The 14333-nt window shown below is 52.5% G+C and overlaps 4 protein-coding genes across 4 annotated transcripts; all 4 read left to right on the forward strand.

The window, feature by feature from the left end:
• Positions 1–203: 203 nt before the first annotated feature.
• On the forward strand, positions 204–3402 carry HER10_EVM0000485 (glycosyl hydrolase family 3 N terminal domain-containing protein; the record flags this gene model as incomplete). Its single annotated transcript, XM_035470265.1, has 7 exons — positions 204–642; positions 697–822; positions 874–1132; positions 1182–1401; positions 1460–2762; positions 2812–3302; positions 3354–3402. Exons 1-7 carry the CDS (start codon positions 445–447, stop codon positions 3400–3402), a joined length of 2646 nt encoding a protein of 881 aa, XP_035336812.1. The 5' UTR covers positions 204–444.
• A 2128-nt stretch (positions 3403–5530) lies between these two features.
• HER10_EVM0007428 (calcineurin-like phosphoesterase) lies at positions 5531–8344 on the forward strand. The gene is made up of 2 exons (XM_035476984.1): positions 5531–6336; positions 6393–8344. Exons 1-2 carry the CDS (start codon positions 5962–5964, stop codon positions 8136–8138), a joined length of 2121 nt encoding a protein of 706 aa, XP_035337366.1. The 5' UTR covers positions 5531–5961; the 3' UTR covers positions 8139–8344.
• A 923-nt stretch (positions 8345–9267) lies between these two features.
• Positions 9268–11627, forward strand: HER10_EVM0007134 (uncharacterized protein; the record flags this gene model as incomplete). The annotated part of the gene is made up of 3 exons (XM_035476700.1): positions 9268–9585; positions 9687–9753; positions 11563–11627. 3 exons carry the CDS (start codon positions 9268–9270, stop codon positions 11625–11627), a joined length of 450 nt encoding a protein of 149 aa, XP_035337335.1.
• Positions 11628–12287: 660 nt separating this feature from the next.
• On the forward strand, positions 12288–14192 carry HER10_EVM0008329 (cytochrome P450; the record flags this gene model as incomplete). Its single annotated transcript, XM_035477856.1, has 7 exons — positions 12288–12338; positions 12427–13072; positions 13147–13193; positions 13234–13335; positions 13391–13705; positions 13810–13976; positions 14030–14192. The coding sequence occupies 7 exons, from the start codon at positions 12288–12290 to the stop codon at positions 14190–14192; spliced, it is 1491 nt and encodes a 496-aa protein (XP_035337434.1).
• Between the last annotated feature and the right edge of the window lie 141 nt (positions 14193–14333).

A 14333-nucleotide genomic window follows, 5' to 3' on the forward strand; every position in this document is an offset into this window, starting at 1 on the left:
CCATTGAAGCTTCCGTTTAAAAGACGTACATGGGAAAGTCACCCTCCGTTTGGATGTACTAGTCCCCATACGTCTGCCCAACCTTGCGGGATCCTGCTAGGTTGTACTTCGTTTCTCACCCCTTCCGTGGCTCTCGTTATCAGTCCCGTTTCTTTACTTCCTTCTGCAACTAGACCCATATTGCCTCGACTTCATTGACCGTCTTTCATTAAGACGGATAAATGTCGGGCTCATGTGAGCATTCGTGCTTGAGGCTTGCCTGCACTTTGAGTCTCATATAAGTCTTACCTATCCATCACCATTTTCTATTTGGTGTAGGCTCTATCCCACAGCCGCCTGTTCTACCATACCCTTCAAAGACTAGCCTCACCTAGAGAGTGACTCCGGCAAGAAAGACCCGCAAGTCCCTCAAGATTAGCTATTACGCTGGGGACGTTCATCAAGATGAGCGCCGTGACAGACAGTCAAGCGGAGCGCGATGTTGAGGCACCCATCTCCCCGCCCGAAACCGAGACGAGCAATTCGACGCCGAACACGGTGTTTTCTCCGCCATATAGTCCCCCACAGAAGATTCAGCAACTTTTGAGAGACACAAGAGCTGCAGCAAGAAAGAAGTTAGATCAGCTGACGCTGGAAGAGAAGGTATGGGCAAAACAGTCATCCTTGGAACAGAGTGCTTCCACTAACAGTACATAGGTCTCGCTGCTTACCGCCGCAGATTTCTGGAGAACAAAGGCTATACCATCCAAGAGCATACCGTCAGTGAAGACATCAGATGGGCCAAACGGTGCCCGTGGTGGTATCTTTGTCGGCGGAACCAAGGTTTGTCGCACTTATCAACCACGTCCTCAACTGAGTAGCTAATTATGGTAGGCTGCTCTTTTCCCCTGCGGAGTCTCCCTAGCGGCAACCTGGAACAAGGACCTACTCTATGAGGTTGGCCAACACCTTGCCGATGAGGCGAAAGCAAGATCTGCGAACATTCTACTGGCGCCGACAGTCTGTATGCATCGGCATCCCTTAGGCGGGCGTAACTTCGAGTCTTTCTCGGAAGACCCTCTTCTGACTGGCAAATTGGCTGCCCAGTATGTTCGTGGCTTGCAGGATAAGGGCGTAGCCGCAACCATAAAGCGTTTGTGCATTGGATTCCTGATGAAATCAACCTTTCTAACATCTAACAGACTTCGTTGGCAATGAGCAAGAGACGCACAGACTGACAATAGATTCTCTGATCCAAGAACGTCCTTTGCGCGAGATTTACCTACGACCGTTTGAGATTGCTGTACGAGAGGCGAATCCATGGGCTCTTATGTCCTCATACAATCTCGTCAACGGCGTACATGCAGACATGCACAACCTGGTACTGAGAGATATTCTTAGAGGCGAGTGGGGTTACGATGGGTGAGAGAAACTCGATCATTACCTTCCTTATGCTTCCTGCTTGCTAACTTCTTTTTAGAACCGTCGTGTCTGACTGGGGCGGCACAAACTCGACCGCAGAGTCCATTATCGCAGGGTGCGATGTCGAGTTCCCCTACTCTCCAAACTGGCGTTTCGAAAAGGTGATTGAGGCCATGAATGAGGGTAAAGTGACCCTAGAAGACATCAACCGCGCCGCAGAGAACGTCCTCACGCTTGTCGAGCGACTTAAAGGCGATGACATGTCAGCGGAACTGCCAGAGAGAGAAGACAACCGCGAGTCGACGCGCAGTCTGATCCGCACTGCTGGGGCTGAGGGCCTGACACTTCTCAAAAACGATGGCGCAGTTCTTCCCTTGAACCGAAAGACAACCAAAGTTGCCGTTATTGGGCCAAACGCAAACCGAGCTATTGCCGGTGGAGGAGGAAGTGCAAGCTTGAATCCCTACTACAGAACACTTCCACTGGACAGTATCCGCGCAAGTTCTGAGCAAGAAGTTACTTTCGCTCAAGGCTGCCACATTTACAAATGGCTCCCAGTAGCGTCGCCTTACTGTACTGAGAAGTCAGGCAAGCCCGGCGTCAACATCGATTGGTACTCTGGCGACAAGTTTAAAGGCGAAGTCGTTGTTGTGCAGCGACGAGTGAATACGGATTTGTTTCTATGGGATTCCGCACCCCTAGCAGAGATTGGCCCCGAGTGGTCAGCAGTCGCGACGACTTACCTTACGCCAAAGAGTACTGGAAAGCATACAGTCAGCTTCATGAGCGTTGGTCCTGGCAAGTTGTATGTGAACGGAAAGCTTGCTCTGGATCTTTGGGACTGGACCGAGGAAGGGGAAGCCATGTTTGATGGGTCTGTGGACTATCTTGTCGACGTCGATATGGAGGCTGGTAAGCCTGTGGAGCTAAAAGTCGAGATGACCAACGAGCTTCGCCCGGTGGCGAAGCAGAAACAATTTGGCATAACGCATAAGTACGGAGGGTGCCGTATTGGCTTCAAAGAAGAAGACCAAGTTGATTTCCTCCAGGAGGCCGTGGATGCGGCTAAGGCGGCCGACGTAGCAGTTGTCATTGTTGGTTTGGATGCAGAGTGGGAGTCCGAGGGCTACGACAGACAGACTATGGATCTACCTTCCGACGGCAGTCAGGATCGGCTCATCGAAGCAGTGGTCAAAGCGAACCCTCGTACTGTTGTCGTCAACCAGTCCGGTACACCTGTAACTATGCCTTGGGTCGACCAGGTTCCGGCCATTATTCAGGGATGGTACCAGGGACAAGAGGCCGGCAATGCCTTGGCCGATGTCTTGTTCGGCATTAAATCCCCCAGTGGAAAGCTTCCGGTAAGTCATTTGCTCCTTGTATATGCATATGTGCTGACAGTCGTGGAAGTCAACTTTCCCCAAGCGCATTCAAGACACTCCCGCCTACAATAACTGGCCTGGCGAGAACCTGAAGGTCAACTACGGCGAAGGCCTTTACATTGGGTACCGCCACTACGAGCGTGCAAGAATCGAGCCGCTGTTCCCCTTTGGTCACGGTCTTTCCTACACCACTTTCGAGTACGGCCGTCCATCAATCAGCACGAAGACCCTCACATCTCAGGGCACAATCGAGGTCATCTTTGCAATTAGCAATGTCGGCTCGGTACCTGGCTCCGAGGCCGTGCAGATCTATGTGCGGGATGACAAGTCCAGGCTACCCCGCCCGGAGAAAGAGCTTGTCGCTTTTGAGAAGGTGTTCCTAGAAGCTGGGGAAACGAAGCACCTCACCATTCACCTCGACAAGTATGCCGTGGGCTACTATGACACCTCGGTCCCGGGCTGGGTCGCCGAGGAGGGCACCTTCAAGATCCTTATCGGCGCATCATCTGCTGATATCAAGTGAGTCGTCCAAGACTAAGCATGATGAAAACAGACTAACCCAGGTTCAAGACACTCCGTCCAGTTCGAAGTCAAGGAGTCATTCAACTGGGTCTTCTAGTCTGTGCTTCCTGGCGCTATTTGATACTCATTACACCATATCATCCATTCTTTTCCTGTTTATCTGCTTGATCTCAATGTTTCTTCGTGATCGGCTGGAGGGATTTATGTAGATAGGAGCCATGCCACTCTATCGTATCATACAAATAAGACCTATTCTCAACGAATCTATCTTGATACCACTGGCTCGCCTACACCGAGTAAGAGAGACCAACAGCTGGTTGATACAAAAAACGGCTTGTAGACATTAATAATAGCTTCGGGAGAGCTGGCACGAGACTTGACTGCAAGCTTTCGTCAGCTGCGCGGGAAGTGGCTGCCGAGCCTTGGATGCAATATAAGGCCGTACTTCTGTCCACCCGTGACCTCGGCTATTTCGTCAAAGAGACGCCAGGGAGGTTGTCTCCAAACCAGTCGGCTGGAGGGCATTTCCCAACGGACGGTACATCACTCTCACGGCACCGTTTAAGATGGGCTATTGTTAGACGGTGGAGTCCAGAATCTCGGGAGGCTTCTTCCATATTTCCTAGAATGGCTTCGTGGGCGCGGACTCTCCGAGCCTCTGCCTCACCTTATCTTGCATCGCGAGGCGGGGAAATGGGGGAACCTTGGTTTCACCCGCTTCGCGTGCTCTATTAAGCTCGTTCTTCCCCCCACGTATGCGTGATGCCATACCATATCGCTCGCAGAAGTCGTCATCAGGTACATCCTTCCGTGTCATGCCTACGCGTGACTGCCGCCTCTCCAGCTCTAGAGACCGTCCTAGATACTACCACGTGTATGTCGACACCACACATGAAGAACTCCATCGTCTTTGAGCTGGAGCATTGGTGGAAAGATACGAGCCTGTCGACCGAGAAGCCACCAGGACCTTGAGCATTGGGGATAGAGCTTAGTGCCAGAGAAGTTGGGGGTATCCTTTTGCTGCCACGCCCCTTCGTTCCCCTTTATTACGAACTGGCGGTGTATATCGGTTATTGCATGTGGTTGCGTGTGATGCGTCGTAACCATGGATCTCTTCTTGATGGTAAGGTCGTGTTCAGGAACCTGACTTGGAGGGCAGGATGACTTTGAGAGCGAGTCACTATGTAGCCGGTGATGGCGTCGTAACAGTAGGTAACGTTTCGGTAACCGGATGAATAAGCCGTTGACGGTCTGGGTGGTCATGGGGGCTGGTATTGTAGTAGGCGCCCACCCCCTCCTCGCTTGTCTCCGGGGCGTGGAAGGGAGGTGGAGGGTTCGGAGACTTGCAAGGGAGAGACGGGTGATGTCTCGGTCCGGCTAAGCTATGATCGGGACACGGTATGTGGCTTTGGTGTGCTGTGGGCTTGATTATCCGCCATCGGGAGCTGTATAGATGGGTATAGGGGGTGAGACTGGTGCAAGTGGGTGATGGGTGGTGGTGATGGCTTCATTTACACGTCTGACTGCTTTACCTGATCGAAACTGGAACTTTCTTGAAGGGCAACGTCGACTTCCTCATTACTGCCTAACAGCAGCAGAATCCTGGTATGAATTATTTGAGGATTAGTTGATGGGAGATGACTGGACTGATGTGAAGCCTTTAGAACTGGTGTTGTTGAGAACCTGCTTGACGATCTCACTCGAGACGTCTTCATGTTCAAGATTATCGGCACTGCATGCCAGGGCGCTGCGGCAATGATCCATCCTCGAAGCTTGGTAAGTAAATAAAGGGATCCTCAAGGTATCCTCCGTTCGAGAAGCTTTCCTTCTTGGACTGATGTTTCTTTCCCATGGCTGGCAGGGAACCCCTTGTGCCCCTCCAAGAAGCGGCCCGCCCAGACTTTGTTTGCATGGGGCCACGGGCCAGTTTGCTCGGCTGACTAAGCTGGGACAAGACAAAGGCCGTTGAGCTGGCCGGCACGCAGTAGGTACCTACCTATGAAAAGGGGGTGGGGCTTCCTCAAGCTGTCGAAGTGGGGCCGTGTTCAGCGACGTTTCCAGTGCATCAAAGTCTTCGGGGGCTTCTACGAATAGCAGTCTAGCGGGGTGCTTTTCTTCCTTTCTGGGGGGGATTGCCGGGGCCATCCTGTATGAATCCCGTCGCGATTCGTGAATTGATTAGATTGTCGCCACGCGTCGACTTTTCTCCTTTACCCAGTTGTGACAAGACATCACTATTTCGTTTCGTGGCATTTCGTTGCAGGCGTCTAATATTTTGTGTGCACTGGTAGACCATCAGCTTCCTTTCTAACTATCTTAATTCGAGTTCTTTTTTTCGAAGGTTCTGCACTATCATCTCGTCTCTGCCGGTGTTTTTCAGTACGAATGCATAGACGAGGCTCTATTATAACCTATTAATCCATCCCCAAACGAAGCTACCGACGACGATCGCGCGAGCTCCCGAAGAGCCACTCACACGCCCACATACCAGACACTGGCATACGCAAGCTCGCCCACCTTTGCACGTTTGGTCGGGATTGCGGCACTGATCCATTCCAGAGGGGGCCACCCAGGGGAAGTGGGAAACCAGGTAAGGGATACAGACACGGGGCTGCAGGGGAATGGCAGCAGCCCGGGCTAGCCAAGCACCAGCAGCATGGCTCCGCCTTACAGCAACGGCAATGGCTACGCCTACAAGGGGTCCAAGAAGCCTGCATCCGCGTCTGCATCTCTCCCGTTCCAACATTACTACAATGACGACAGCTTCCGCGCCCGTTTGAGACCGTTGCTCGCGGCCCTACAACGACTACTGAGAACACTTTGGGCCTTTTGGCAAACCCGCGGCCGACGATTGGCGACCGGCATCATGTGGCAGGCTGGTAGGCGGTTGAGACAGAACCTCACTGCGCGCCGCCTCCTGAGCTTCCCGCACCTGCTGGTGTGTCTCTGGGGCATCGTGCTCCTTTGGGGCGAGGGCTGGGTCTTTAAGAGCCGAGTCGCAGAATGCAAATGGAGCAACTGGGAGAACTGGGTAGGTCAATTGCTGCGCGCTGTTGCTGTGAATCGACAACGCTGATTCTTTGATAGCCGGCCGGATCGAGCCCACACCACCTCGTCTTCGTCGCTGACCCCCAAATCACCGATCCGAAATCCTACCCCGGCCGTCCGTGGCCTTTGGAAGACCTGACGGTCCTCATCACCGATAACTACATCCGCAGAGGCTATAGGCAGCTCCAATCGCAGCTGCGACCTGACTCCCTCTTCTTCTTGGGCGACCTCTTCGACGGTGGGCGAGAGTGGAAGACTGCGCACAGCGACTTCAAGGACCCTCAATGGGCTGTCAACCGACGACCGAAGAACGAGAAAGACCACGTTAAGGGATGGAACGATAATTATGGCCAGAATTACTGGTTGAGGGAATACGAGCGCTTTGGCGACATCTTTTTTGGAAGCTGGGGGCTAGGCGGCTCCAAGGCCGGCGACTGGCAAAGGGGGCGCAAGTTGGTGGCGAGCTTGCCAGGGAATCACGATCTTGGCTTCGGAGACCAGGTGAAGGGCTCTGTGAGAGATCGCTTCAACACGTACTTTGGGGACGTGAACCGTGTCGATGTCATTGGCAACCACTCCATCGTCTCTGTCGATAGCTTGTCACTGAGCGCCGTTTCGTCGAAGCAAGCCGAGGTCGATTTGAAGGCGATCCATACACCTGCGGACGTATTCCTGAAGGACGTCAAGTTTACCAAGAGAAAGGCCGTGGAGCGAGAGTTGCGCTTCTGGAGGGGCGAAGTGGAAGTGGAACCCCTGGATCATATCGTGGAGGAGCTGGAAACAGCAGACGCCAAGGTGCCGACTATTGCACCGGGTGAAGAAGGTCCCGATTTTCCTACGATTCTTCTCACTCACGTTCCTCTATACCGAGACCCGGGTACGCCTTGCGGACCGCTGCGAGAGCACTGGCCTCCTACGAAACCGCCAAAGGGGGAGCAAGTGCCTATGATGGACCACCGAAATGCAATCTCCGTCTCGGGCGGTTACCAGTACCAGAACGTGCTGAACGAAGACGAGTCTGTCAAGCTCGTGAAGAGCGTTGGCAACATCGTTGGAGTGTTCTCCGGCGATGACCACGACTACTGCGAAGTCGTCCACTCCGCAGAAAAGGACAACGTTCGCGAAATCACCGTCAAGAGTATGAGTATGGCCATGGGAGTGCCTACACCTGGCTTCCTCATGGTCAGTTTGTACAACCCGATTGACGCCAACGGCAACCCCCTTCCTGGCGCACCCAAAAAGACGTTGCAAACACATCTTTGCCTGCTTCCGAACCAGCTGGCGACATACGCGAAGTATGCAGGGCTGGCCTTTGTCACCATCGTCGCGATTAGCATAAGATCGTTCCTCGTGCCGGTCCTGAACTTGACACCTTTTGCTCTTCATGACGAACAGCCGCAGGGCGCCATATTGCCGACCATCAAGGACAAGGTCGAAGATGATGGTACTTACAGCATGCACTCGACATCAGCCTCTTCCGGATCTCGATTCCTTACCGGCCAGTCATCCCGGACTAGGAGCGGATCCATCCGCTCTAATGGGGCTACTCCAGCGCCGCCGCCGAGGACCAAGTTGAAGAAGCAATGGGGAGCACCACACCGTGCGCCGCGGATCGAAATTTTCGCAGACGAATATGGAACTGGCATGCCGCGTTTGACGTGGAAAGCGGCGTCTCAGCGGTCGAGGACGACAATTGGGCGTGTCGCTCGCGAGATCGGTGCCTCGACATGGAGGGTTGTGTGGATGGTGGTCTTGTTTTGGGCCTATCTTGCATATAAGGGGTAGAAGGGCTGCGGTCTGCTCCGCCTCTTAAGCGTGTACAATGATCGGAACTTGGGACGGCATTCAAAAAGAAGGGATCCCCATCAGAATTCAGCGGGTTTGCATTGGTTTGGCTGTTTGACTGGAGGATGCTGGAGAGTTCTTTGGGTTACATAAAAGAAAGGTCTGTCGTCTTTGTTCATTTGTGTATCATAGCCCGAGACGACGGGTCAGAGAGTACTGTATTGATGATCCAGCTTTTGATGGATGTTTTTGAAATAAGTAGGCTTTGAGGAATCAGATGCCCAATTCCCTGTGCCGGTCGCTTCAATTCCTACGTCTTCGATTCTATGTCTCTGACATTCTAGGAGTCTTGATCCCTTGGTAGGCTTACTTCTCTCCCATCTTGGGTTTTCCAATAAACATGGAGCGGGTGTGACTAGGCTGGCTTGTGAAAAGCTTCGCTCTATCGAACCTCTTTGCTTCTCGGTAACAACGTATTTGCTCATCGTTGCAGGGGAGTCAACGCGAGAGTGGGAAAACGAATGCCCGGTAAAGATCACAAAACTGCCATCGAATCGGTTGGGTTTCGATCCTCAACTGAAAAACACCAGCGCTAGATTTGGGAAATGCAGGTCTCCCTTCTGTTTGACCAAATGATGTATCGTTTGGCCTTTGCAATACATTCGAAAATTAGTAATAGCCTCATGGGGTCCTTCATTGTGAACGCAGTCAATTGCGCTCAATGGCGCACCTTGCTCGAGAGCAATGCCAGAGGCAGAAGCAACCCAGCGCCTGTATACCTGCGGTGGTTCTGTGTCGGTCAGAGAAAGAAGGCACGATATTGGCACGAGGAAGGAGGCAGCACTTAGTTCAGGGCCCTTCTTGCCCTTTCCACAATTCACCAAGCCTTCCAAACCAGTCGACTGATTTCTTTCCCTTCTTCCCCCTCCTTGACCAACCTCTTCGAGAGCTGCACGCAATCTTCGCATCTGACATCGAGTCATCCAAGTTCCAATCATTTCGACCTCCAATACAACGTCTGGTATCCTCCTATATACGTCATCCAATCTCTACATCTCTGACTCTTCACTTGCTGATAAGACTCAGAGTCTACTGATCCATCAGGTTGTTACCTGAGAGCTGTCAAATCATGCCTCCACCCGTCAATCTCCCGACTCCAGCTGCCGGCGACATCTTCACCCACGACGGGAACTTGAAGGTTACCAACGCTGCAGCGAACGTCTTCGTTGTGTACAACTTCGATGCCAAGAAGGCCGACCCATCCCCTTCGAGTCTCACCGTAGACTTTGTCATGGGAAATGTTTATCTCATCGATGCTTCGCTATGCAGTTACTGGGAGAGCAACCGCGTCTTTGGAAATCTCGTCAAAGGACTCGGACTCCCTTTCGAAGGTTGGTTCGAAGGCAACAATTCTATCGACACGGTATACGATGACATCGTATGTGTTGTCGATGGACAACTCCCCCGTGCTGCTCAATCGGCACCATTGCTGGCAATTTGGTTACCGTTGCCGACCTCACCACTCCTGGCGGAATCGAGCAAACGCAGCCTCCCAGTGTCACAACCAGCTACGTGTATGGATGTCGCCTACTTGAATCTCATCTCTCATACGGCGGTGGCCTGCAGAGGGCTCGCTCTGCCTGGGCCTCGATGACATTCGCTCCTGTACGACCATCCAGCTTGCCCACCAGAGGGCTTCCGCCCCCCCTCCAGAACAGTACTTCCGGCACCAGTCATACCGCCGAGACGAGCTTCATGGATTGCCATGGTGCTCCGGGATTTCGAAAAGCCGAACAGGAGGAGAAGAAATTGAGACGCGGCGTGGACGAATCGATCTCGCGTGTTATCTCAGGCCGAGCGACTGCCACCGTAGAAAAAGGACCGCTGTCAGTACCAAACTTGTACACTCAGCAGACAGACAAGGACCCAGCAATTCAGCTCGATGGTATCTCTGATTCAAGCTACCCCCGCTTGATGTGTGCAAATTGTTGCAGGGGAGGCCACGAGGCTAAGGATTGTATCGGTCCGGTGGATATCGACGGCTTCATTGCCGCCTGCCCCATCTGCAACGTACGCGATCATATCTTTTCCAGTTGTAGCAAACTACTGGAGACAAAGAAGAAGGGCAAGAGAGCCCTTCAATTCTTATATCTCGTTCAGCACCGACAGAACAAGCCCCCCATTCTAGCAACTACTTGCTGGATAGCTGTTTGGGCCGCACAAGACTGCCCCAGGATATCGCTACCTCATACGAAGGAGTTCGCACGGATGATTGGCCAGGGGCTGATCCCAGATTACCCAGACTGGCGAACTTATGACTACTCCGCACCTTTATCGCCACGAGACTCGACCAATGTAGCCTTACTTCGGGATCCAAGTACGGAGTATGAATATGGAAGACCATCTAGCCTGTTCCCAGGGACGCAAGGCATCTCCATAGGCCAGGGATACAACGCGGTCAGAGCCAAGATGCAGAGGTTGGGCATAAATCTTTTACCAAATGCCCCAAACCCGGCAGTTTTTTCGAGGAAGATGAAGAAGCAAGCCAAGCGGGATCAAGTCAAGCGAGATCAAGTCAAGCGGGATCATACCAGAACGACATTGGTTCAAGGAGATGGCAGCCGCTTTGCAACAGGGGCAAACTGCACCATTGTTCAGAAGTCTCTTCCAGCTTTGCCAGCAAAACCGGTCTTCACCAGCCCCACGATCGTCAACATCAAGCAAGAAGCCATCGATTAACGTTTGAACCATCGTCACTTGCGGTCGATCACTTCAAAATGTTACTTCCTCATTGCCTTATGTTCTAGCTCATGGAGGGAAGTTGCTCATTGTGAGAATGGGTAGGCGATAAAGTGCGTTAGTGTTGGCTTGAGGATTACCGCCCTGGCCATAAGTTGCTTTGCTTGTGAGTTAGCTAGAGGATATCTAATATGTTACGCTACTCTCCGTGAAGTTTTCATATTTGCTTTCCCAATCACTTGCCTGTTCCTGTGTCGTCCACCAGCCATCTTGTAAATTTCCCCAGCCACAATGCAGTTACTACGGGAAAGAAGATCAACGCAAGCCGTCGTCAGGATAGGATTTTGAATGAAGGCAAAGGGCTCTGGAAGAGACCGGGACGGACCAGAGTCAGAGTCGCGGTGAGGCCCATCACGCAGCCTGGAAGGCTCTGGGGCCCGCCTCCGCTTGGCACACACTTGCAATATGGTACACATGTCTCAAGGCCGCAGTGGGTATTGCCTTGCCTTCGAACATGCAATCAAGAGCGACGATGTGACCTGCTACAAGTACGGCTTTTTTTTCGGGTCTTTGTAAAAGCTTTGGGTTCGATTCGCACAAATTTATCCTCTTCATGTTGCCTCCCGCCCCCTTCCTGCCAGCAAAAACAGACCTACTGCCCATCTCAAGCCTTAACGTACCCAAGGTGCCATCTTAACAAGACCAATATGCTGCGTGTATCGTCTCCAGAATCTCATTCAAGCACTCTGATCCGATACCCTTGCTCTGCTCAAGATCAATATCGCAACTTACAGCCTACTCTGGAATATGCAGAACCCTACGTCTACGACAGTCTTCGGAAACTGCCGACACGGAGAGAGCACTTGGCATCTGAATGGCCATCATCAACGGCACGATCCTCTGCGTGTTCGCATTCGTTCGGCACGGCAACCGATTCGTCAGCCCTCGTATCTCGGACTGAATAGATGCGCCGATAGCAGCGCCAACCTGAGATTCCCGTCTGAAACATACCGGCAGGAATAGACAGCTCTCCCCGGTCCCAGTGGTGTGGTCGCTTGCCGAACCCCTCACGACGGTGACTGCGGGAAGGTTCGTGCCCCTTTTTTTCGTCTGATCCTCTCAATCAGACCACGATATTCTTCTCCCAAGCTATGACCAAGATATTCTTGGCCATTGAAACGTTGCACGATGACTTCGATTCAGGGATTCGTACTCGGCATGATGAACTTATCCAGGCTGAGCTGGTTGGGTTTGTGGACGCGTGGTGCGCGGCTGGAAGGAAAGTCCACGTGAAATGTCGCTATACTTTAATATCTGGTGTTGCCTCGTAAGTATTCTGATCATTTACTCTTGATACCAGTCTCTAGTTTCCGCCCTGAACCGACTTGATTCGAAACACGCTTTGGGAGAATGACCATCATCAACATCATGATCCGGGCTTCGTGCCTTGGCTTCGCCTTCGTAAGTATTGTGCTCTCTTATTGACAAGCCTTTAAATTCTATCGAGAATGAGAGTTTCCGCCAAAATCCTTTTCCTGACGCTGGACAGACCATACTTTACATTATCTCGTATATGATCTACAACCTCTTCTTTCACCCCCTCCGCCGCTTTCCCGGCCCAATTCTCATGCGCGCAACCCGCGCAACTTTCTGCTATCGACTCTGGTGCGGCAAACTCTCCTTTGATATGCTTGACCTTCACAGAAAGTATGGCGATGTGGTTCGCATCGCCCCGGATGAGCTGGCGTACGCGGATCCCGCAGCGTGGAAGGAGATCATGGGTCACCGTGCCGGCAGCGTCGCGAACGGCGGCCAGGCCCCGCTCGAGTTTTATAAGTCGGAGACATTCTACAGACCTATCGCGGATCTGCCGAGGGATATCATCACGGCACCTGGCCCGGAACACGCTATGCTAAGGAGGACTTTGAGTCATGGATTTAGTGATCGGAGTTTGAGGGATCAGCAGCCCGTGATCATGAAGTACGTTGACATTTTCATTGCCAAGCTGCGTGAGCTAGCAAAGGATCCGGCGCAGAAAGGGTACCGAGATGAAGAGGACGTCGATGATTCCTCGGTGATGGACCTTGGTGAAAAGGGGACGAAAGAGCTTGGGGAGCCGGTGAACCTGACGTTGTGGTACAACTACTGCACCTTTGACATCATCGGAGACCTCGCCTTTGGGGAGCCGTTTGGGTGTTTGGAAGGAGGAGACCTGCACCCGTGGGTGAGGACGATCTTCCAAATGATCCGGCTGGGTGTGGCGCTGCAGACGGCGAACCACTTTTCGATGCTGAGTCGGCTCATCACGGCGGTGATGTCGACTAAGGCGATGAGAAACAGGCGGCTTGAGCATCAGGCCATGACGATGGATAAGTTGAAGAGGAGGATTGCGTTGGCCGAGAGGGAAGGGCCGAGGGCGGATTTGATGGAGGGGTTGTTGAAGAAGAGGGAGGAGTGGGTGAGCTTAGCCCCTTTCCCGCCATCTTTCGTACTAGATGATAACATGGGCGCAGAACCTTTCGCTGCAACAGCTCGAGGGCAACGCGAGCATCATCATCATCGCGGGCTCCGAGACCACGGCGACACTGCTTTCGGGCGTGACGTATCTCCTCCTGAAGAACCCCGAAAAGATGAAGAAGTTGGTGAACGAAGTCAGAACGACATTTGACAAGGAATCTGACGTTGATCTCACGTCTGTGAATAAACTGACGTACATGCTCGCGTGCCTGGATGAAGCGCTGCGGTTGTATCCGCCTGTGCCGACGGGTCTTCCTCGGACGGTGCCCGAAGGCGGAGCTATGGTTCGCGGGGAGTTTCTTCCTGCAAAGGTGATTTTTTCCCTTAGGTGCTGTTCTCTGCCGAGGGGGCCGGGAGTTTGTTCCATTCTTTTGTCGGAGTATCCCAGCTAATGCGAGACCTCTCACCTTCGTAGACGACTGTGGCTGTCCATCAGTGGGCCATGTACCACAACGAAGCTAACTTCAAGAACCCATTTCTCTTTCACCCGGAGAGGTTCCTAGGTGACCCGGAGTATGCTTCTGATCGTAGAGAGGCGTTCCAGCCGTTTCACATTGGACCTCGAAATTGCTTGGGACGAAAGTGAGCCTCCTGACTTTCCTCAACTTTGTCTACCTACTAATATGGCATGATAGCCTCGCGTACGTAGAGATGCGGATCATGCTAGCGAGATTGCTTTGGAACTTTGACCTTGTTCTGGCGGAGGATAGCAAGGCTTGGATGGAGACTCAGAAGATTTATACTCTATGGGAAAAGGGGCCATTAAATGTTTACTTGAAGCCTGTCATGCGTGACTGAGATTTGGGAGCAGAGACTTCCTAGCTCAATACATCAAGATCTTGGATGACGCGATACCTCTTTTCAAGGCTCAACTAATTGATTAATTTGTACAAATGACCTCGATAATACCTACTCGACGATTTTTTGCGCTGCAGTTCA

The sequence above is a fragment of the Colletotrichum scovillei genome (assembly GCF_011075155.1).
Source record: "Colletotrichum scovillei strain TJNH1 chromosome Unknown Contig00002, whole genome shotgun sequence".
Classification (NCBI taxonomy): Eukaryota; Fungi; Ascomycota; class Sordariomycetes; order Glomerellales; family Glomerellaceae; genus Colletotrichum; species Colletotrichum scovillei.

What these genes read in the sequence shown, in the direction of transcription:
- HER10_EVM0007428 (XM_035476984.1), top strand. Translation starts at nt 5,962, where the DNA reads ATGGCTCCGCCTTACAGCAACGGCAATGGCTACGCCTACAAGGGGTCC. An exon ending in GGAGCAACTGGGAGAACTGG is followed by an intron (nt 6,337 to 6,392) that starts GTAGGTCAATTG and finishes ATTCTTTGATAG; the next exon opens with CCGGCCGGATCGAGCCCACA.